Source organism: Dermacentor albipictus, chromosome 2, assembly GCF_038994185.2.
Source record: "Dermacentor albipictus isolate Rhodes 1998 colony chromosome 2, USDA_Dalb.pri_finalv2, whole genome shotgun sequence".
Classification (NCBI taxonomy): domain Eukaryota; kingdom Metazoa; phylum Arthropoda; class Arachnida; order Ixodida; family Ixodidae; genus Dermacentor; species Dermacentor albipictus.
Genome location: NC_091822.1, coordinates 105,323,929 through 105,347,212, shown reverse-complemented (window position 1 = coordinate 105,347,212; position 23,284 = coordinate 105,323,929). Strand labels below are relative to the sequence as shown.

The 23,284-nt window shown below is 52.6% G+C and overlaps 2 protein-coding genes across 3 annotated transcripts; one reads left to right on the top strand and one right to left on the bottom strand.

The window, feature by feature from the left end:
- Positions 1–3,522: 3,522 nt before the first annotated feature.
- LOC135919503 (streptococcal hemagglutinin-like) lies at positions 3,523–20,507 on the bottom strand. Of its 2 annotated transcripts, none has more exons than XM_065453375.1 (7): positions 19,961–20,507; positions 16,908–17,158; positions 14,783–15,146; positions 11,921–12,761; positions 8,425–8,692; positions 5,044–5,295; positions 3,523–4,155 (listed from the first exon to the last, which is right to left on the bottom strand). In XM_065453375.1, the coding sequence occupies exons 1-7, from the start codon at positions 20,407–20,409 to the stop codon at positions 3,632–3,634; spliced, it is 2,949 nt and encodes a 982-aa protein (XP_065309447.1). In that variant the 5' UTR covers positions 20,410–20,507; the 3' UTR covers positions 3,523–3,631. The 2 variants fall into 2 exon arrangements, with proteins under 2 accessions (XP_065309447.1, XP_065309448.1); XM_065453376.1 differs by having other exon boundaries at positions 20,003–20,507.
- Positions 20,508–21,338: 831 nt separating this feature from the next.
- On the top strand, positions 21,339–21,854 carry LOC139055758 (uncharacterized). The gene has a single exon (XM_070533291.1). The coding sequence runs from the start codon at positions 21,339–21,341 to the stop codon at positions 21,852–21,854; it is 516 nt and encodes a 171-aa protein (XP_070389392.1).
- The last annotated feature ends 1,430 nt before the right edge of the window (positions 21,855–23,284 follow it).

The window sequence follows — 23,284 nt, the reverse complement described above, 5'->3', positions numbered from 1 at the left end:
TTGCGGAAGAAGGTATTCATTATCCGCATATTATTCCGTTCTGCAAACTATACTAACTCTCTTCTGCTATTCCTAGGCCCTATGCCATATTCCCCCACTGACTTGTCTCCAGCCTGCTTCTTGTCTACTCTGGCATTGAAGTCGCCCATCAGCATAGTGTAGGTATTTTGTTTTGACTTTACCCAACGCTGATTCCACGTCTTCATAAAAGATTTCGACTTCCTGGTCATCATGACTGGATGTGGGGCCGTAGGCCTGTACGACCTTCAATTTGTACCTCCTATTAAGTTTCACAAGACCTGCCGTCCTCTCTTTAATGCTATAGAATTCCTGTATGTTACCAGGTATATCCTTAATTAATCAGGAATCCGACTCCTAGTTCTCGTCTCTCCGCTAAGCTCCAGTAGAACAAGACGTGCCCGCTTTTTAGCGCTGTATATATGCTCCGTTTGTCCCCCTAACCTCACTGAGCCCTATTGCATCCCATTTACTGCCCACTAATTCCTCCAATACCACTGCTAGACTCGCCTCACTAGATAACCTTCTAGCGTTAAACGTTGCCAGGTTCAGATTCCAATGGAGGCCTTTCCGGACCCAGAGATTCTTAGCACTCTCTGCTGCATCACAGATCTGACCGCCGCCGTGGTCAGTTGCTTCACAGTTGCGGGGGACTGAGGGCTGGGGTTTGATTGTTGTATTCCAAATCAAGTTTATTTTTCCATAAAGAAATGGAGGGAGGCCTGAAACGCCTGCTTCCCCTTCGCCGCCAGTCGGCCCGGTATTGCACTATCTTCGGAATCGGCGCACGTATGGGGGAGCACGCCTGCTTCCCCTCCGCCGCGGGTCCGCCCGGCGTTGCACGACCTTCGGGATGGACCCACGTATGGTATCGTCTACATACGGGCACAATCCTGGGGGAACTAGCCCTTAACAGCTTCGCTGTAAAATTTGTTACGTCTTTGTCTTTCCGAGATCCCAGCGCTGTCTCGACAACCCCCTCCCACAGGCGAGGAACCCCTACAGACCGATGACGAACTGAACACATTTCTTGAAATTCTCAACCATTATAAGCTGGGGCGTAAAACTTATTCGAGAGCGGATAAGCACCTTACTAAAAGCGAGGAAGTGATGTGGAGGAAGCTGCAAACGCGGATATTTCCGAACCCACAACTGTTGAGCAAATGGTATATCCCTCGGTGTATAGCCCTCGGTGTAGGCATTGTGATGGTATAGCGGACTTAGTCCACATGGTTTGGACCTGTCCTAGCTTTGATGAGCAAGATAGATGTAGAGAATCCTGGGAGTCCTTGCTACTCAACGAAGAAGAAAATGTTCAACGACAAGTCATCGGTCTCGCCCTGACCGCCGCCGCGTCCCAAGGGATTCCTGCTGACGGTTAGGGAGGATGAGTGTGGGTTGAAGCTGAAGTCAACGCCCCGTCATCTATTTGACGGGTGCAAATAAAGTCACTTCTCTTTCTCTCTCTTTGTGTTTCCTAATTAATGACGACCACGAACGCCGGAGCACTGGCACGAGCGCGTTCGCGCGGTAGCGCCGAGGGGTGCCAACGAGCCAGCTGTAGAAGATGGCGGTGCTGGAGCCAATCTTAATGGTGATACTTGGGTGTTAACACACGGACATGATCCTGGGCAAAGTAGCCCTTAAAAGCTTCGCTGTAAAAATAAAGGCACAACAGTACTCAAGGAGTGAGACGGCACAAGGCTCGACGCAAAGCATGAAGCAGAGCTGAAAAATTGCCTGGGATGTATGTTGCGAACGTCTTCCGCAACACGGTGAGAAGAGAGGCAATGCGTAAGTTGAGATCTCGCACTGTCTGCCTCGTACGGCCACCTCCACGGGTGCCAGAGCCCTCGGCTACCTATGCCACCTTGGGGCAGCCGGGCGCGCACGCTGGATTACACTTTTACAGTGGAGCTGTTAGAACCTCGCTGGATTTCTCTTGACGTTCGCAGCTTCGCCGAGCTGGGGGAGAGGGAGCTGAAAGAGAGTGACATCAGAGTATAAAACTAGCATCGTGCAGCATAGCGACCCGGCGAGGGTGGGTGGAGCCTAGCGGCGGAAAAGGAGTGGCGCGGAGGGGACACAGATGGTGTGACGTCATTGCACTCCGATAAAAACCCGCTTGCTTGCTTCGGCAATCCTCTTTCTCGCAGTGGAAAAAATTATGCTAGACCCTGCAATCGCGAACACCACAGACCAGTGGAGCTGGGGGAAGCCCAGCAAAAGTTAGACTAAGTGTGTGGTTTGGCACTACTTTACTGGCCTTCCCCCAGCTCCGCTGGTCTCTGGTGTTTGCGATAGCAGGGACACGCATAATTGTATTTGCTGAGGAGCGCGAAGAATGGGGCAGGTGGAGTAAAACCCGCCAGCGCGAGCAATGTCGGAGGCCATGAAAGCACGGCACCCCGTGTTTGCATCACTGCTGAGCGGGTACGAAAAAGTGTAGTAGGCTATGGTGAGGCTCCGAGATTGTGGGATGTGACATGCAGCTGCGCGTTCATAGAGAACTTCCTGAAGCAGGTGAAATCGGCTGTTGCCGCTTTGCGACGGTAAATGTCGGTGTGATATCGAAGCTATGTGCCGCTTGTCAGTCACTCCGAGCTGGATGCTGCTTGATGTGCATCATCGTTAATATTAAAGTGCATATGCGTCCGACAAAACGCCTTCCCACCTCGGTGTCGTGTGTGGGGAATATTGATGAGTTATAAAGTTCACAAGTTGGCAAATATGCACATATGTAATTTTGACACGTACGCTCGCAAAATGTATGCAAGTTTTACGGGAGCAAGCGCAAAAAGAGGCAGCGGGAGAAAGGCGCACATTTGGTGGGGCACGTTAGTGTGTGTGGATGCGAGGCTCGCTTCTCGGGGACACAGCTCCAAGCAGAAGCCGTAACACCACTTTGACTTTCACTGGAAGCACATTTTGTGAAACAGAAGAGAGGCTGTCGCATGTAAATGAGCCGTTCAGTTGTACTGCACGCTTCGGAATTTGAATCCTTGGTCAGTGGTCACCCTTTGATGCGAATGACTCATTGTGGGATGCACAGATTTTAGCATACGGCGTGGCGAGATAGGTGTGTATCCTCCTTGCTTATAACCAATTTTAACAGTAGCCATCATGCTCATCACATCTTCCTGTTTGTGCCTCTTTTCTAGTGCTGATTTCCTTCAGCAATGTTGTAGTGTAGCGGGAAGCACGACAGGAAAAGAAAGTAAAACACAGGAGTGTTGCATTAGTATCTCAAGTTCATCTGCGCTTTACCTTTATCTTCCTTCGAACCTTTCATGCTACAGCGCGTCGTGTCGTTGACGACACGTCTGCTGTTACAGTAGCGTCACAAACAATCCATAAAACAATGCGATCAATTCGACACGAGGCAATCTGCCCTGCACTTGCTCAAGCTCACTGCGCCAGCTGCATCGTCTATACATTTGAGCCACTGCGATTGCTTTTTCATCGACTTTGTGAACTATATAGCGACCCTTATAAGCCGCGAAATGTCAGACTAAGTATTTTATTTTACTTGATGGGCGCATGTTTCTTTGCAGTTAAGCAGAGTAACTGCGAAGCCTTGAAACTGTGGCGCCAAATAAATTTCGAGTGAGATTCAAACCACACTCGGGTGGGCGTCCCAATTCACTGGAAAGTGTGTTTTGCAGCGGTTCATGCCGTAACAGTCGCAGCTGCCGGGCCACTCTGCGGAACCCGTGTCACAATGGAAGGCCTCAGCAAAACGCCGGTCGCATCGGGCCATGTCGTTGCACACTTCCCTGCCGTCCGGCTCGCCGCACTGGACAAAGCACAGAAGGCGGAAGAAGAGCCTGTCGAGACCAAACTTCCGGTCGACTGCGTCCCTGGTGACTCTATGGGACGCAGCGGAAGCAGCTTCCTCCTCGTGGCTGGCTTCTTCGGCGAGCCGCCTAGTCACAAGCAGCCAGGCGAGCTGCGCTGACCAGCGGGTACGCATGAACTTCTTGGCCTGCGTCTGGTCCACCGGTCGACCCAGCACCGCCGACGCCGAAGCGGCGAAGCACCGGTTGATGTAACCGCGAGCCCACGTTGGAAAGTACCCGGCGTCGGAATCGAAAATGGAGCGCAGGATGAGCGTGCCCAGAGTTGCGTATTGTGTCACTGCAATAAGTCCAAGGGAGTATCTTACACTGATGAAGAAATAAAAGAAATGGAATTGATGACAGCAGAGGACTGTTTGTTGTATGTACAGTTCCCACGTTGTGAAACACGACAGGGAAACCTTATACGTAAAACGCTCCGTGTACATGTGCTTTTGTCGAGAGTGCCATGTCATGTCCCTACGAGTATTATAACTATATGCGCTGCGGACTCTTATATAAGTGTACGAGCCAAAATTACGCCGATGTCGCATGAACTGCAAATGGTTGAAACGAATGTATGCGAGTTTGTTAGCTCTAAACTGACACGTTTCATACCATGAGTACTGTATATTTCGGGCATTTCATGAGCACTTGTAACGCCAACATTGGCTTAACAACACCTGCAGACGTGCTAGATGCTGCGTTGCAGATCGTCGGAAAATAAGCGCACAGGAAGACGCTCACGAACAGCCGAATGAACAGTATTGTGCCTTTCTCGGCTGTTCGTGAGTGTCTTCCTGTGCGCTTATTTTCCGTCGATCTGCAACACTGGCTGTTAATCATGACCATCAACAAGTGCTTGTTTACTAGCAATAAACTATTGATTCGAAGGCTAAGTACATTGTCCTAATGTAAAGAAATGGATTTCTAAATCCTGAGTGTAGAAGTACATTCGTTAACAAGTATCTCGGCGGCTGAATGTACACCTTTCAATATGTATTCATTCATGCGTGTTAATTAAAAGTGTGCAGTGCTGCTCGAAACTGATTACGAAATGAAGAGTAGCTAGTAAATGAAGAATAGAACAAAACCCATTTCATTCAGCTCGCAAGCCCCGCAACCTGTCGAACATAAGTGTGCACATGCACTGTCTAACGGCGTGTGTGCGAGCGACGAATGTGCTCACTTGTCTGAGTCTTGCGGTCCATGGAGAAATATGCGAAGACGCTGCTTCCAGACAGGTAGGCCGAACTGACCAAAAAGTTGGCGTCTGCGCGGTAGCCTACGTGTCCTCGCAGCTGTGGCAGCCAGTAATCTTCCGGGACCGTTTCCTCCTCGCCCACTCTCGCAGCTGCTACAGCGGCGATGTTGGGAAGGAAGTGAGGGCCCAGAGTCGCCACCAGAGGCACCGTCGGCAGGCTGGCGTTCCCTGTTTCGTCTGCGGACACGAAAAAATACATGGGGGGCATGACACCGTGGCTATCCGCAAGCGTCACTGGCGTCTGAACTGAAGGAACCATCGTGTCGTGCCTTTCCCCGCTTCTTGTATATACTCGCTTAAAAGAACCAACGCCCGTGAAGTGTCGAAGCTTCAAGCAAAACAATCAGCTTAGCAGTGACAACCGATACAGGATTCTCCTTATATATTCAGAGCTTGAAAACAAAGCACCATTGTTCCTTCACACAATATTTTGTTAAGCCCGTGCACCATATCGTAACGATAATGCATGTGTACCATCGCGAGATAGCTGAGCGATAGCACAGAGAGCGCTTCAAGACTTGTACATTTGGCTGAGTACGTTGTGCGGGTGCCTAATTTAAAAACAGCTGAGTGTTATACCACATTCGCTGTTACGCTTCGGCTTCGGGAAGAACGTTCGCGCCATGTGGTGAATTATGACCGCCGAGTGCTTCAACCTATCGCTCATACAACGAAGACATTTCGGACGCTTCAAACCGCTGAAAACCTTGTGTTTCTGCAGAGGCGAGCATCAACGACCGGGTCCGCCTGCGCAGGCGCCTGTGTATGTGTTTTTGCCAATTGCGCAAACTTATCCATCTCTGACCCGCACTACAGGTGGAAGAGGGAACGTCATTCGACACGGGAATCTGCAGGCACAGACGTGACGACAGAGCACGACCGAACGTGCTTCCTCCAATGATTCTTTTACTTCGATAGCAATTATGTGGACACTCAAGGCGCATTTTTGCCATCGCCGTCGCCGTGATATTCCGTATAAAGTAGTGCGATAACAGCGTCGCCGCGCGTCGTATGCTGTACGTGAGAGTGAAAGCACGTGACGGAAGCCGACAATCGCAGCTATGTCGTGCGTCAAGGAAAAAAGCGGAGAGCAAACGCGCCGTCTTCCGTCGCGCGAAATGCCGTGGGGGAATGGGAGGGAAAGAGAGAGAGGGGGGGTCGGCGTTGTGCACTGGCAGCCACTGTGCATTTTGTGACCGGGCGCAAGAACTGACGATCGCGGCTCAATCTCGCGCGCGATATATTGAGGAAAACGGGGAGGCAGCGCGAGAGGGAGGGGAGGTGGCTTCGACTCCGCCAACGAATGCGTACTTTGCAGGCTGCGCCCGGTCGCATGCCGTATCGTGAACGAGATCTGCAGACGGCTCAGACCTTTGTGCGAGCCGTGTTCTCGCCGCACTTGCGTTGAAGCGACAGATCGCACGGAGGTCACTTCGCTCGCGGCTGGTGCCACGCTTGCTCTCAGCAGCGTTTTGACAGCGTGTCCGCGATCATCGAGTGGCATCTGCTGATGTCTGCTTGTGCACGCTGAAACCACGCTTGTTAATTCGTTCAGTAAGAGTATGTTTCCAAGTTTATATGGCCGATAAAACTACTGTCCTTACTTCGTGTAGCTGTCTACTAATTTGCTATCGCAATGGATGCTTCGCCTTGCGGGCGAAACTGCGACTGTTTTTTAAGCGAAAGCTTTACTGGCCGTGAACTTGCGATTTCGCCGTGGCCGTGCTCTGAGGAGGCACATGACGTCGCACCGCCTTCCTCGTCACACCGCGTTCCTCGTCGTTGCGTTCGCCTCCACTCGCTTCCCCAGCTGCGTCGCATGCCTGATAACATGTCGGAGGATTGAAAAGGAGAGCTCGCGTGCGCCACAACCACAGTTGAGACGGCAGTATGGACGGCGACAATTCTGATAAGCAGGAGGAGGCTCGGAATCGACATCGGAACGAGATGAAGAGGAAACGAATCGTCCAGGAAACAAAGGAACAGCGCGCCGAACGACTGGCTAAACGCCGCAACATAGCTAGACAACCAGACTAACCTGGACTTGCAATCAAGATTAACCAAGGCTAACCATGCTATTAAGCCTTAGCTTTCGCTACGTATATCCTGGCGTAGCCGAGCTAAGCCACTGGCAATTTTTTTCTTTCCGGGCCAACTAATGTTACCGGGAGCGTATGAAAATTATGACAGGATGCATCTCACGAAGACATTCAACGTTCATGCGATTAGCATTCAAGCAATGTAGTGGACAACCGTATTGCCAAAGACATCTTACAGTGTGTTGAATGGGGGGAGGGGGGGCAGGCAGCCAATTTTTTGTCCCGCTGGCACTGTGGAATTAGGGCTCAGCATATCTGACTTCAAGTCGACTAGGCTCTATAGATGTCTAATTCAGTCATAAATCTTTTTTTCATTGTCCGCTAGAACAGCGAGAATTCTCACTTTAATCAGCTGGACATGCACCTGTGGATCGCGCTCGCAGCAACCGAAGAACGCCACGAAAGAGTTAGACACCTGGAGACCGAAAAGTGCCTGAAGCACAAAAAAATTCTAATCGCATTAAAAGCAATAGAGTGTTGGCGCAGCTTTCGCCTTTCGTTCATGAGCACTCTTTGGAGCTGACCACTCTTAACTTCCATAGGTCCTCTCCGTTGATCTACCTGGTGAAACTCCAGGTAGCACGCTATTGCAACGCTACGCTGAGATTGAGGAGCTCCACGCAACAACGCATATATAAACGCGAGGCTAGTCATAAGCGCTGTCATCTGCGAGTGTGTATTGTATTATTTAATCTGTTTCCAACATTAGGAACACCAGTAGAGCGTGTATAACGTAAATATAACGCTTGGCATCCTTCCTTTGTTATCACCCACAGTTCGTACGACCGGCCTCCCATGTTGACATTGTACTAGCGGCAATGCTGATTTGATGATGTGACAAGGATTTCGTGCGGCAGCCAGCGCTAAAGTCGTTTGTTAGCCACCTGGATTAGTATTTTCTTGTTTTCAATTGCTGTGTATTTTTTGAAACCCTCTGAATCAGTCGAATCTCGTAACTTCCGTAGCAACATTGTTAAAAATATCGGTTGATGACTGCAGTATTTGTAAACAAATAAAATACCAACGCATGCGGCGTGCCTCTCGGACCACCGAAGAAGCGCGAAAAGGAATAGCACTGAAATACAAATCGCTACATTGTACCGGTTCGGATTGCCCCTTTTCAGTGTATAGTGCACTGGTATGAATTACACAACATCAACGGAGGTCAGAGTTCACTATACAAGAGCGCACTGGAAAGTATACGCACCGTACAGGACGAGTCGCGCATTGGTCAGCCTGCTCCTGTCGATCACGACACCCGCGTTGACCCGACTGTCATTGCGAAGCGTGGACGTCACGTCTTTGAACATCGCCAGGGCTCCCGCGACCTCGTCCTTTCTCTGGAAGGTTCGCGCCACCCAGAGCGGGTAGAACCGATCGAATTTGGCCGCTGTGAGTCGCAAACAGCTCGACACACTCGTGTCGGCCACAGATCTCGAGGCGTGCTCTTCCATGGACGGTGCGTACTTCATCACCTGTGTCCACAGTAGAAAAAAATTGGGCAATGGAAATAATCCAGAATGATTCGATCTGCTGAACGCGTTCTTTCCGCAAGATCACACTCGGCTTGCTTTGGTGACGCTCAGTAGGGTGACTACAAATAATGACTAAGCGTATAACATGAATTCTCGTCATTATTGCTTTATGCGACGCATGTGCGGTTTACTGATCGGTACGCGGTTGCCGGCTTTGCACTTCGTGTAATGATCCCGATGATCGTGCTTTTAAAAATTTTAAAAATAGTGGTTGATTCGGGAAGGCCAGTGAAAATGTTCTGAATCTGAACCTCAAGAACCCCGAACCAGTCTACGTAAAGGAAAATTAAAACAACTTGTTCACTTGAATTCTGTTACATAGATAGTACATTCGCAGTCGAAAAGACTATATGCGATATTAAAATTAGTTAGTGTCATTATTAACTATATATTTATTGGTTTTACTGTACTATTCACAACTAAAGTTTCGCTACATGGTGTCAAGAAAGCTGCCATGCGCCTTGAGCTAAGCTTTCTGCGTTTTAAATAAAGACTTTGAGGTGTCAAACTCGCCGTATAATATATAATACGATAGGCTTTATGGGGTTAAATACGCATATATAACACAGAAGTACAATATCGCCAGCTTAATACATCTACCTCCTTGAAGCTCCTTCTGAGCGTCTCACTACATTGTGTGGGGCTCTCACACCGTGCTCTTGGGACAAAGGAACGACAACACAGTAGTGCAAGCAATCACAAGGGCATTTATTGCACCTTTCATAGATCAATGCCTGCTAGCCGAGTTGCTATCCACAAAACATGCCGATGGGCGCGCGACGAATCTAGAAGTCCGACTCACCGCGACCGGAAAACGAGCGAATATGTTCGCCCCATGCTGGATCCCAACGCCTGGTCGTTCGCGTGTACTGTCACGCCAATGGTGGCGTGTTCGAAGGCGGCCACGCGAGGCGGTCTCGCAGAAGCATGGGTCGCCGCGCGCGCGGAATGTCCACGCTGTTCGCCGACCCACCGGGAAAGAGAGCCCGCGCCTTGTCTTCCGGCACCCAAGTAGCTCCGCCTGTCGGCGGCGTTAGCAGCGCAACACTCGCGCCATCTCTCGCACTGCGCTTCAACCACATCGACCGCCGCGGACGTCACGCAGGCCATGCGGCGAAGCGGGATTACAGGAGACGCGCTATGCGGGAAAAACATCAGGGCACGCGCGAGAGTCGCGCATCCCCACATCTCCCCAACCTTAAATCACTACATATTCCGGCGAAACATGTCACTCGGTCTCACATCAACGCGTGCTTTGCGACAAGGTAGTACATGCAACAGTGGCCGCGCCGAAGAAATGTCCACACGCTGTCCATAGCATGCGAGCCGACATTGTCCCTGGGTACACCGCTGGTGTCCGCCGGTCACAGCAGCAGCTTTACAGACTCAACGGCACGATTCCAGGCCAGGACTCCGGAGACGACGACGCAGTAGTCGGTGCGAGCAAGCGTCGCTCGCGCCGACGCGCCGTGCTGGCAAGAGCCGCCGTAGCTTTCGGTGACCGCCGGCTCTTTTGTCCGCCGCCGAGGGTTGTGAGCTGGATACAGGAGGCCGTCGAAGTCTCTGCGCCGAACTGGCCACAGCATCACCATCGCCCGGGGTGGCTCGATCGTAGTCCGGAGCAGCAGCGCAGACGATGTGCAGGTGACAGCAAGCCAGGGGTGACTCCAATCATGCTGCGTACACTCAACACACTCGGCAAACACTGAAGTAGTGCAAGGGAGAGGAATTCTGCATGCGCATCGCCCACGTGGTACGATGTTCAACTCGCTAGCAAAGGTCCGGCAGCTACTCAGATGCTAAGTTCACGTGAACGAAGCTCGCTTCCTTGAGTCGAACGAGTAATTTCAATTCGTGCGTGGCTAAATAGAATGAGGGAAGCAAATTGCAACACCTCAACGCCACGGTCCACCAGGTTGAGTCCCTCCACGTGCGACAGGCAGCTTCGTAAAGCCTTAGGCGTAAAGCGTCGCTACCCTGACAACAACCGGCATCCAAAAACAACACCCAAAATGAGCGCAAAACAGGCAGCCGCGAGGAGACGTCAGCTCTGTGAGGTGGTCCTACTCCGCTCGGTGCACACAGCATCCGAGTTGACGGCGCCCACCGTCCCAGACGGTGTCGGAGCGCCCGGTGCCAGGCCGCAATACCAGTCAGCCCGTAGTGGCACCCGTGGCCCGCGGCCACCCGGCCCCCAAAGCCGCGACTTCATCCGAGTCAAAGAGATAGAAGAAGCTATTTACATAAGAAATTCGGACCACCCACGAGGCTTCCGTACTCACTCGCTTCAGGCTTGGCAATGCTCCGCGGGCGCTGAGCCTCGCTCTCCCAGGATGCAGACCACGTGGCTCTCGCACCGACGAATGCCATTAAAAAAACACTTGCGAAAAGGCTTAGCATGTTGACATGTTCAAACACACTACAGCCACCGTCACCTCGCTCAAGAAAGCACGCCGCCTACGCTAGCGATCAAAATTCACGCTAGGCCTACGCTTCGGTTCAAACAAAGGTCTCGAACTAAGCAAAACTGTTAAAACTATCGTCCGATGCCCCAAGATCCCCACGTTGGGCGCCAGATGTGGGGTTCTCACACCCGTACTCTTGGGACAAAGGAACGACAACACAGTAGTGCAAATAATCACAAGGGCATTTATTGCACCGTTCATAGATCAATGCCTGCTAGCCGAGTTGCTATCCACAAAACATGCCGATGGGCGCGCGACAAATCTAGAAGTCCGACTCACCGCGACCGGAAAACGAGCGAATATGTTCGCCCCATGCTGGATCCCAACGCCTGGTCGTTCGCGTGTACTTTCACGCCAACGGTGGCGTGTTCAAAGGCGGTCTCGCAGAAGCATGGGTCGCCGCGCGCGCGGAATGTCCACGCTGTTCGCCGACCCGCCGGGAAAGAGAGCCCGCGCCTTGTCTTCCGGAGCCCAAGTAGCCCCGCCTGTCGGCGGCTTTAGCAGCGCAACACTCGCGCCATCTCTCGCACTGCGCTTCAACCACATCGACCGCCGCGGGCGTCACGCAGGCCACGCGGCGAAGCGGGATTACAGGAGACGCGCTATGCGGGAAAAACATCAGGGGACGCGCGAGAGTCGCGCATCCCCACAATTGATGACAAGTAATGTTTCAGAGCTGAACACTGTGAGAATGTTTCTACACCTGCGCAAGCAAGACGAGTAGAGAGTACAGGCTGGCTTGTCGTAGCGGTTGTTGCCTCAGACGACCAACGGTGTTTCGTATGTTTCCCGCTGCTCTTATTTGCACCGTCATCTCGCGCTGAGCCTCACTCCTGAACCTAGAAGGCAGGCCTCGTTCCAAGGCGTCTCTCCAGTCGATTTCCGGAGCGATGTACTTGAGTTCCTCCGGACCTTTGAGCGCCGACCACGTCTGGTCATTGCCGTTGGATCGCTCGTAATCAACGACATGGTCGATAGTTAAGAGCGTCGAAGAGTTGATCCAGGCTGGCAAGGACTCTTCCCCGAGATCGCGGAGAGCACCTGCTACAAACATTCTGGTCTTTTTAGAGTTCCGAGAAAACGTCGACGCTAGCGACTGTCCCACATCCACGTGGAGTGTCCGGTTTGCCGAGAAATCGATGCGAACGAAGGACGGGAGACCGCTCTTCAGGGTCGTGCTGACCGCTAGATCGAGCAGAGCGGCGAACGTGGAGACGTTGTCCCACTTCCGGATCTCGATGCCTATCGCTTCGAGAACGGCGGCGGCATTACTCGTCTCGCTTTGGCCGGTGGACGCCATGAAGCAACCGGTGTAGAACAGCGCCATTTGAGTCTCGAGACTCTCCGTACGTTCGCCGCTAGAGTTTTCGAAGTGGGCAGTCGCCTTGTTCGCGAGTGCGGCGGCGACGCGATGGTTGAAGGTGGTCACGTGCTCCTCCAGGAAAGGCCTCCTATCGGGATTCTTCGCTCCCCACCATCCGCACACGCTCTCGTAGAAGTCTTCACACGGTCGCGCGTCGGGGTTCATTGCGTCCAGCATGTACCTGACGAAAGGAAGTAGGGGGAAAAACCGTCGTCACAAAACTTCACCGTGCGTGAATGATCTCGTCGACAACGTTTTGTGTCAGCGAAAAGAAAACTATGCAGGCAAAACGCGCAAAGGCAACAGCGCTTTTAGCAGGGTGTTTTAGCATTTTGGTTCGTTATTAAATAAATAGTGATATACCACAATTATTCAGTAGATAATTTCTTTACTTAATGATATCACGGAAGCATACCGTGTTCATTGAATTGAGGTTGTAATTACATCAATATTTATTAAAATTAGGCTAACATTCTTAACCGAAATATGCAAATCCAACACGCATGATCGAATCTATGTGAAGCGAAGCTATCTTGAGCGGGTTAAATAATTGCTATACACAACTAAGTGCGATGCACGCAAGTGTCTTTATGTTAACAAGCTTAATTTCATGAAGTGCTTATGCAGCACAACGCTGACAAGCTATGCCGAAATGCAACCAACATTTTAGTTGCATGCACAGTGTTAGACGTCGTGGCGACGTTTGGTCACCGTTGGGGGAATTAATAATGGCGTGGCAAGGTGTACGCGGACATATATGTACTATAAACCGTATGGTATAGTACAGATATATAGGAACATTTAAGGTATCTATACATCTTCAGTCGCAGTGGCACATGGCCATTCTGGGGGGTGAGCACGCACGCATGGCCCGAGATTGCGGGTGTAGGCCATATGTAGGAAATTTCCCAGAAACGACTAAATATCACGCGCTATTTCATAAGTAGGTCTGTGTGCTTTACAGAGGCTTTTGAAACGACATTATATGTATACGTTTCATGTCATTATTTGTTGACTACGCCCAACAGAGGTGATCGAGCGCACTGGCACCATTCTAGAGTGCAGCATGCAGTGCTTATATAAGTCATTGAGAATATACATACATATACTGAGAGATACTGCCAGAGGCGAATTCGTGGTAGGCAAGGCAAAGGAAGCTTAGCTGAAAAAATACTAAGACGATTGGACATAATGCGAAACTTCAAGCCAGTCATCCGAGGAGTTCATATCCGGCTGAAGACATGCGATAATCGCACGCTGCGGTCAACTTCCTCTAAAAGACTGAACCTGAAAAACTGCCTGAGTGTGTAATCACCCCTTTAGAAGACATCCATGACTGACACTACAGTTTGCACGTCACTGCCAGACGAGCGTGAGAATTAATGAATGAAACCACATTTATTCCACATTAAAATGCGCCGAAGACGCTGCGGTGGAAAGAGAGGGGTATTATTGCAAAAGGGCAAGGGCGAGGCTGCCTCCGTTTTATTAACGAACGTCCTGGAGACAGCTAAGTGGGGGCCGCATGACAGTTGTGGCTGTCGCCGAACCGGTCCTGGAGGAACAACAGCAGTGCTCGCCAGAGCTCGCCAGTCACGAGCATGAGGCTCGCGATGCTTGCTTCCACCACAGCGTCACGCGCGGAATTGGCCGTCAGCTTTTTTTTTTTTTTTTCGCATGCCTGGAGCCGAATGCGAACTCTGAATCACGGGCTCAAAGTCTACAGCATTAGGGACAATCGTCTGACTCGTTCGTCAGCCTAAAGTAGTTAGGCGAATTTTCATGATTACTCATGCAATCATCGCCTGGAGTCATTTTCAAATGTATAGGCTTCCGTGGCGAAAGTTTCAGTTTCAGTGTCATGTTGTCGTAGCCACATAAAAACTATGGTATACAGACATAACATGCAGTTAGTGAAACGGTGGGTTGTCCGTCCGCATCGATCTAAGAACGCGAAATTTCGTTCCTTGACGACATGTGATCCACGTCAGCTTTTTTGCCACCTTGCATCTTCGTATACATCTCCTCCACATCCGCATGGTTCGCCCCTTTTCCTGCTCATTGATCTTTTGTTTGAGCAAACCAGTTTCTGTGAGCGCTCGTTGTGCCTAGGTTTTCTCAGCCTGTTTGCTCTGGTCCACCATGAATCCACAGCCCAGCTTTCCACGCCACCAAATAAAAACGCGACACGCGGCCACTCACAGGGTAACGTTACGGCATCCCGCAATGGCGTCCTCGTCAGCGCAGGCGCCGGCGAACTCGGGCGCTGCCCTCAGAGCGGCGGCCGTCGAGTTCTGGCTGCTCTTAAAGTACACGACGGCGAACACCACCGTGATGATAGCTGCCAGAATCACGACGACAAGGCAGCACACGTGCTCGGGTGACAGCGGGAATTTCCACGACGCCGGCGGGCTCGGTGCCGCCACCTGCTTCGGCGACTTCTGACCAGCCGAGGCGACGTTCGGCTCTGCGGTGCGGTCCTCGGGCGAGCGGTGGCCGGGCGAGCGGTGGCCGGGCGAGCCCGTGTGGCGTTCTGGCGCTCTACGTACCACGGACTGCGCCAGAGCTGCGCAGCGGGGCGTGGACGACCGCGACTCAAATTCAGAGCCGTAACTCGCGGCAAGCACAATCAAACAGGATCTTCCAGAAAAAAAAAGAAATCGAACGTCTAGCCCGGTTATAACGAAGTCGGCGGGAATCGGAAATCACTTCGCTATATCCGCTATTTCGTAATATGCGGACCATGAAAAAAAAATGCAAACATGCCGCTGAAAGAAGTGGTCCAGCGGCCCCTGAACACGTTTCGCGAATGCGGACTTCAGGATTGCGGGTTTATTCTTGATTATTGTTGAAAGCGTGGCCTGTGCAATGTCAAACTTCCGTGCGATAGCACTCTTCTTGACGTTTCCACGCACTTCGTCCAAAATGGCACGCTTCTTCTTCAAAGACAGCACCTTTCTCTTCCCCGTCGAAGTGCTGGGGCTCGCGAGGCTCGACATTGCAGAGAAATGAAGTCAGTTCCGAGAAAAGGGGGACAGCTAAGCAGGTCCGCTGAGGCGAAGCGGTCACGGAATATAAAAAGAAGCGGAACAAGACAGGAAACCGTGATGGCGTCAGTGCGGGCGTCAATGCGGGCAGAAAACAAGTGACAATGGCGTCACGCGCGATCTCAGTAGCGTTCGCCCTGCTCCCAACCTGGAACAGTGCGACGCTGCGCTCAGTTGTCCGTTCACCAGCTAGATCCAGTCGAATAGCTCTGCCTTAATAAACAGCATACAACGACCAGCGAAAGCGATGAAAATGAGCCGCGCTTCCAACATGCACAATGCTGCCGCGCTTTCTCCCTGCCTTGCGCACCGCGGCACCGACATAAAACAAAGCGCGCGCTGCTACACCACAGAACACCTGCCACACCTCCTGCAGTCCAGCCGTGGCGCCGACTGCCCGGGAGAGAACCGCGATTGGCCAAGACGGCCGCTCTCCGCGACGTCATAAAAAAAAAAAAAATCGTCTCTTTTCTTTTTTACATTTTCCCCCTGCGCGGCGTGCTCTACCGCTCCACGCCGTGACGCCGTTCAAGGACGGCGCAACACGAGACCGGCGTGCCGTGCGATGCAGTGAAGCAACCTTTCGCTCCGCAGGAAAGCAGACGACGCCACGGAAGGACGCCGTCAGCCGAATTTTGCTCTTATTTTCGCGGAAGAAATCGCCTCAAGGACGCAAAAACGTGTTGAATGACATATTATTTTTCGGTAGGTATTAAATCTCTTCGTTATATCCGCTGACGCACTCTTATTTATTTCGTTAAAACCGGACCCAAAATGTACTGAAAATGCAAAAACGGGAATGGGAAATTGAAATCCCTTCGTTATAACTGCTATTTCGCTATAAGTGGCTTCGTTATAACCGGGCTAGACAATAATTATTTATGGACCCGATAAAGAATCTTTGCTTTTTTTTCTCGTTAAAAAGTGTGAAACTCCATTACGTCAGGATCTAATCATCAAAACATCATTATAGTCATAAGCATGCCATCGTCTTGCTGGTTGGTCCGATGCATTGCAGTCGGTCATAATGTTGCACGGAAAACTCAGCGGGGTCAGGGAGTTCGCGGACTTGTTCAACTTCCATCGTTTACGTATAATTTCCCTATTTTTTCAATCTTCAATAGTAGATAAACATTACGGCGTTTTAGATTAGGGAACGCAAGCAGCTTGCGTTCCCTAATCCAAAACTGCCTATTCTCCTAGCATAAAAAAAGGCACGCGAAGCGTGGTGTGAGGAATCTGAATTCGAGTTATTCCGCACCAAAGAAACGCCGGCTTACTCGACGCCGAAGTGAGCGGTGGTCCAGAAGAGGCCGCCGTTCGGGAATCCCCGACGGTGGTTCCAGTGGTGGGGGCCGTCGTGTCCCTCCCTTCGGTGGTCTCGACTCCAGCCGTGGTCTCGGTCGCCGTGTGGAGGGACGTGGCCGACGCTGCGGGCAGGACGTGCGCCACCGCCTGCGCATTGGGTTGTTCCGGCCGCTTCGCTGGGGTCGAGGCGCCTGTGCTGGGAGCGTTGAACTTCCCGACAGCGCTGCGAAGGAAGCGGCGCGAGAAGCTTTACACACGGCCAACAGGTCTACGATATGTAAGGCTCTTCCGTCGATCTCTACAACGACCCGTTCGATCCGATCTCACTCCAACCGCTTGCGCTGTTGCACGCCCGCCACGGAGGCGCAATGGCTATGACTATTTGCGGTTGAACAAGAGGTCGCGGGATCGATGTGCGCGGCCGCGGCGGCTGCACTTTGATGCTGGGCGAAATAAATAAATAATCGTGCCCTTAGATTTAGGTTCACGTTAAAGAAGCCCAGGTGGTCAACATCGATCCGGATGCTCCACTACCGCGTCCCTCAAGTTCCACTCTGCAGTTTCGGGACTTCGAAAGCCTCAAGTTTTATTATTTCATCTTCTTCCCTATTAGCGTTAGAGCTCCTCGTCTGCCCCCTTTCTGAGAAGAAATTGTCTTAGAAATATATATATATATATATATATATATATATATATATATATATATATATATGTATGTATGTATGTATATATATATATATATATATATATATATATATATATATATATATATATATATATATATATATATATATATATATATATATATATATATATAAAACGTAAATTCACCGGAAAGCTCCCATCGGCGCGGCAATTGAGCGCGCTATGTCGGTCCCTATGACCGCAGCTGTTTGTCCCCACGGAGCAAGAAACATTTAGGAGTGGAAACTTCATTGTTTGCGGCGACCAGAAAAGGTCACAGGCCCGCGGAGCCGTTATCGTGCTGGCGGCCCCTGGCGGGCTGGAAAGAAATTGTTGAGAGCGCGCCGGAGTGGTCGGAGCCGCCTGCCCGGGCGCTGCATTTTTTTTTTCGCTGCGGCTTCTACGACGCGCCGCATGGCGCCGCCACTGTATACGGCTCCGTCGGCGCATACAACAATTGTGACCTTAAAGGGCCGTTTATAGTCCGACGTAACGCGCGCGCACGCTACGTTACGTTGGCGGAAACAACTCCTTCTACAGTCCGACGCACTGCAGCGCCGACGTAACCGGCGGCTGCCTGCGCGCCCCGACGGGCCCGGCGCAGATTTGGCTCCTGCTCCATTCGCACGCCGGCGCCGCCGACTGCGTCGACCCACAATGCATTGCACGCGAAGAAAAAGGTGCCAAGACGTATAACTCCGCAGACGGCTTTTGCGGACGGCGCGCGACTTGGCGAAAGTTCTGCGCATGCTCCGAAGATAGCAGCCGATGGCCTCCCGGCTGGCGCAGCGCAACCGACGTAGCGTGACTGACCGCGAACGACGCTCGCCCGCGCGCCGATAACGTCGGCCTATAAACGGGCCTTAAGGGCCGTTTAGAGTCCGACGTAACGTCAGCGCGCGCGCACGCTACGTCACGCGTCGGCGAAAACGACCACTCCATAAAGGGCCGTTTATAGTCCGACGTAACGTCCGAGCGCGCGCACGCTACGTCACGTCGGCGAAAACGACCCCTCTATAGTCGGCCGCACTGGCGCAGTCAACGTAACCGGCGGCTTCCGACGCGCCCCGACGGGCCCGGCGCCGATATGGCTCCTGAGCCATTCGCGCGTCGAAGTTGGCGGAACTCTGGCACCACAATGCATTGCGCGCGAAGAAAAATTATTTGGAGGACGCTTAAGCTTCGCCTTTAAGAGTGGAACGCGACAGCGTTCCCGTCCACCCGCCAAGGGGTGTAAGACAGTGGGCTACGTCGCAGCGACTACGCGCCCCGCATCGGACGCGGTGAACGTCGAGCAACGCCGCGTTCGGCGCGGCAACGAAATGTGCGCCTGAGCAAGCGACGCACGCCTGAGCCTTAGAAACAGCGCGTTTCTAAGGCAACACCGCATTCACTAGAGACGCTTTTGTACCGCTTTGAAGCATCCAACTCGTGGCTGAGTGGTAGAGTCTCCGTCTCACACTCCGGAGACCCTGGTTCGATTCCCACCCAGCCCATGTTGCAAGTTGCTTTTTATTCATAAAGTGCCTGCTGGTATTTATCGCTCACGGCCAACGCCGACGACGCCGACACCGAAGCCGACGCCGACGACACCGGCTTTTCTGCGACACGAGCTCCTTAACGCTGTCGCGTTAAAAGGCGCCAGCAAAACTCCGCAGACGGCTTTTGCGGACGGCGTGCGACTTGGCGAACCTTCTGCGCATGCTCCGAAGATAGCAGCCTACGGCGCGCGCGTTGAAGTATAGAAGGGATGGCATCTCGGCTGGCGCAGCGCAACCGACGCAGCGTGACGGACCGCGAACGACGCTCGGCCGCGCGGCGATAACGTCGGACTATAAACGTGCCTTGTCACGCTGCGTATAAAGGCACGTTTATAGTCCGACGTTATCGCCGCGCGGGCGAGCGTCGTTCGCTGTCAGTCACGCTGCGTCGGTTGCGCTGCGCCAGCCGAGATGCCATCCCTTCTATACTTCAACGCGTGCGCCGTCGGCTGCTATCTTCGGAGCATGCGCAGAACGTTCGCCAAGTCGCGCGCCGTCCGCAAAAGCCGTCTGGGGAGTTCTGTTGGCGCCTTTTTCTTCGCGCGCAATGCATTGTGGGTCGACGCGGTCGGCGGCGCCGGCGCGCGAATGAAGCAGGAGCCCAATTTGCGCAGAGCCCGTCGGGGCGCGCTGGCAGCCGCCGGTTTCGTCGGCGCTGCTGTGCGTCGGACTATAGAAGGAGTTTTCGCCAACGTAACACAGCATGCGCGAGCGCGCGTTACGTCGGACTATATTCACGCCTTATCTTGTCGCCCGCGCTCGCTCGCGCTGACGGGAGTTTCACCTCCTAAATGTCTTACTCCGTGGTTTGTCCCGCAGGCCTCGCTGCCTTGCTGACCGACCGGCTCGGGCTGCCGGGCGGAGACGATCGGCTCGGGCTATTCGCTTTGCTTCTGGGCGATGTCACCGCAGGCCTCGCTGCCTTACTGACCGACCGGCTCGGGCTATTCGCTTTGCTTCTGGGCGATGTCACCGCAGGCCTCGCTGCCTTACTGACCGACCGGCTCGGGCTATTCGCTTTGCTTCTGGGCGATGCCACCGCAGGCCTCGCTGCCTTGCTGACCGACCGGCTCGGGCTGCCGGGCGGAGACGATCGGCTGGGGCTATTCGCTTTGCTTCTGGGCGATGTCACTGCCGGGGAGCTGCTGGCCGATTTGTGCGGAGTTCTGGTTCCGCCATTTCCGGGTGCAGCCGCTCTGCTGGACAGCGCTGCTTCCGAAGGCTTGCCGCTTTGGGGCGAGTGGGACATGCCGGCGAAGAAAGCCTGAACTGCGGTGGCCGAGGGGACGGGATTGAGCGAGACCGCTGATGTTCAATTAGGAACCGACGCGCGATCGCTCGCGATGCTTCTTTTACTTCGTTTTGCTTTTGGAATATATCAAAGCTGTGGCTCATAACCACCTTAGAGAACTGTTCAAGAAAGGGAGGGGGCTGCCGCGTTGTAATTGGAAAGACATTTTCAAAACTGATGTAGAGTTTATAATCTTGAAAGCCGAAATTATGTGTTAAAATGAGAACAACAACCGGAAGTACCAGTAATTTATAGCTGAAAAGAACGAAACGAGAAATAGAGGGAAAGAAGAAAATTTAACGGGTCAGTGTGTTGGATCAACGCCTCCTATAACTATATGCCTGGAACGTCGCTCTCTTTTCCATTGGGAGCTCTCTGCCGAGTGTTGCGACCATGCGCCGCAGGACGGCGCGCGCCACCGTACCGGTCCCCATGGCAACCACTGCCGCCGCCGCCGAAAGCTCACGACGCGCCAGCAGCTTGGCTGCCGACGTCGCTCCCGGTAGCGTCTCCCGGTAGCCGTGCCACCGGCGTGTTTACAAGGGCTGGCCGCAAGAGGCGCTCGCCACCGTACCAAAAGGAGGAGAGTACAGGCGAGGGAAGGGCAGCGCGTTTGCGGCTCACGTTACAGGCATAGTATATTATAGGAGGCGTTGGTTGGATTCAATAAGTGATGTATCGCCAACTTCATCGTCATCTTCATCATGCCTTCATCGGCACTGCCATGGTCATCATCGCACGTCAGCAGCGGAACACACGGACGCAGGCTGCAATAAAGCTGCGGTGCTTGCGGCGTTATGTCTGACTGATGTCAGTGTTTTAAGCCTAGTGCGACATATCAGTGGCGACGAGGCCTAGCGTCGCTAGGTGAGAAGACCCGCGTCAGCATGAGTGCTGGACGGCCACCGGAATTAGCCGATGCAGAAGGTACGTGGCCTACGTATCGCGTTCGCCTGGAGGCGTACTTTGAGGCTCATAGCATCGTGGACCCAACGAAGAAGCGAGCGCTGCTCATCGCTTCGCTCACGGACAGTGCAGTGCGTGTGGTGCAGGGCCGGTGTCAACTAAAAAAGGTGAATGAACTGAGCTATGAGGAAGTCGTCGGGTATCTGGAAGATCACTATGCTCCGGAGGTCAACGAGAACGCTGCAAGTTATGCTTTCTTCATGCGTTCGCAACAAGACGGGGAAGCTGCTCAGGACTTCATTGCGGACATTCGACGACTAGCTGAGAAGTGTAACTTTGGCACGTCATTGGAGCGCATGTTGAGGTATCGAATCCTTTGCGGAGTGCTGGATGAAGACGTTCGGCGCCATTTACTGACGCGACGGAAGCTCACCTTAGAAGAGGCTGAAGACTTTGCTGTCTCGGCACAGAGAGCTGTTGAAATGCCAGGAGCATGAACTCGGCGCACTCAGAAGTACATTTTGCCCGACAAAAGAGCCATTCCTCGAAGCGACGTCCCAAGCCGGAACAACGCGACGTGTGTGGAAGGTGTGGAGAATCGCATGCTGAGGACGAGTGCAAACACCTTCGCGCGGTGTGCCACCGGTGTGGAAAACGAGGACATCTACGTCGGATGTGCCTGTCTAGCACAAATAGTGACCGTCGGCAGGGATCTTATCCAGCAAGACAACGGCGCCAGGGTTCGTACGCCATGGCAGCCGGAGAGGACACAAGCTCGGACGACAACGACGCCTTGCACACAATTACAGCGGTTCTCCATCACGCAGCCAGTATCCGCAAGGTTAGGCCTATTTACAAGGACATCAGTTGGAATAACGTTCCACTCACTATGTTGGTGGACACGGGGTCACCTGTAAGCGTCATTCCCGTAACGGTGTTCCGCAAGTACAAGCAGCTCTGGCCTCCGTTGGAGAGTTCACAGCTCAAGCTCTCTTGTCTCTTGGGAGAACTTCCAGTTGTCGGCCAGCTTAGCATGACCGCTACGTACGACGGGAAAGATATTCCTGGTACTGTCATAGTGGTCGACAGCTCCGGACCATCTTTGTGCGGCAGAGACACCATCAAGGCATTTAATGAAGTTGGAGTGGCAATGTTGTCGAATGTGGTAGCGAATCTGCAACCGGCTAGAATACAGGCTGCCAGCACAGGTCTGCAACAGCTGCTTGACGAATATGCCGACGTGTTTGCTCCGGGACTCGGCCTGTGCAAAGGACCACCGGTCACATTTCAATTGAAAGAAAACGCGTGTCCACAGTTCTTTAAGGCCCGTACTGTACCCTACGCTCTCAGAGATAAGATGTCTGAATCGTTGGATCAGCTGGTCGCGGAAGGCGTTTTGACGCCGGTAAAAACCGCTGAATGGGCAACCCCTGTGGTACCCGTTTTGAAGGGCGATGGGTCCCTCCGACTGTGTGGAGACTTCCGTATGACTGTGAATGCGGCCACTGTGGTAGAACAATACCCGTTGCCTCGAGTGGACGACATTTTTGCTAGGTTAAACGGTGGCGAAGTATTCACGACCTTGGATTTGCGTCAAGCCTACAACCAGTTGCCATTGGATGAGGAAGCAAAGAAGATAACAGTCCTCAACACCCAGAAGGGTCTCTTTTGTTTTAACAGATTACCGTCTGGCGTAAGTTCTGCTCCAGCCATATTCCAAAGGCGAATGGACGGACTGCTGGGGGATATTCCTGGAGTGCAGGTGTACCTGGATGACATTATCATCGCCAAAAAAAACATGATTCATCTAGGCTCAAAACCGTGCTGCAGCGGCTGCGGGAGTATGGTCTCCGACTGAACAAGGGAAAGTGCAAGTTTCGGCAAGACGAAGTCACATTTCTCGGTCATCGTATCGACGCGAAGGGTC

Coding starts and splice junctions, on each gene's coding strand:
- LOC139055758 (XM_070533291.1), top strand. CDS start 21,339: ATGAGTGCTGGACGGCCACCGGAATTAGCCGATGCAGAAGGTACGTGG.
- LOC135919503 (XM_065453375.1), bottom strand. CDS start 20,409: ATGTCCCACTCGCCCCAAAGCGGCAAGCCTTCGGAAGCAGCGCTGTCC. Junction 8,693..11,920: donor TACTCGTCTTGCTTGCGCAG/GTGTAGAAACAT, acceptor CTGTGGACACAG/GTGATGAAGTACGCACCGTC. Junction 4,156..5,043: donor GGACCGCAAGACTCAGACAA/GTGAGCACATTC, acceptor GACTTATTGCAG/TGACACAATACGCAACTCTG.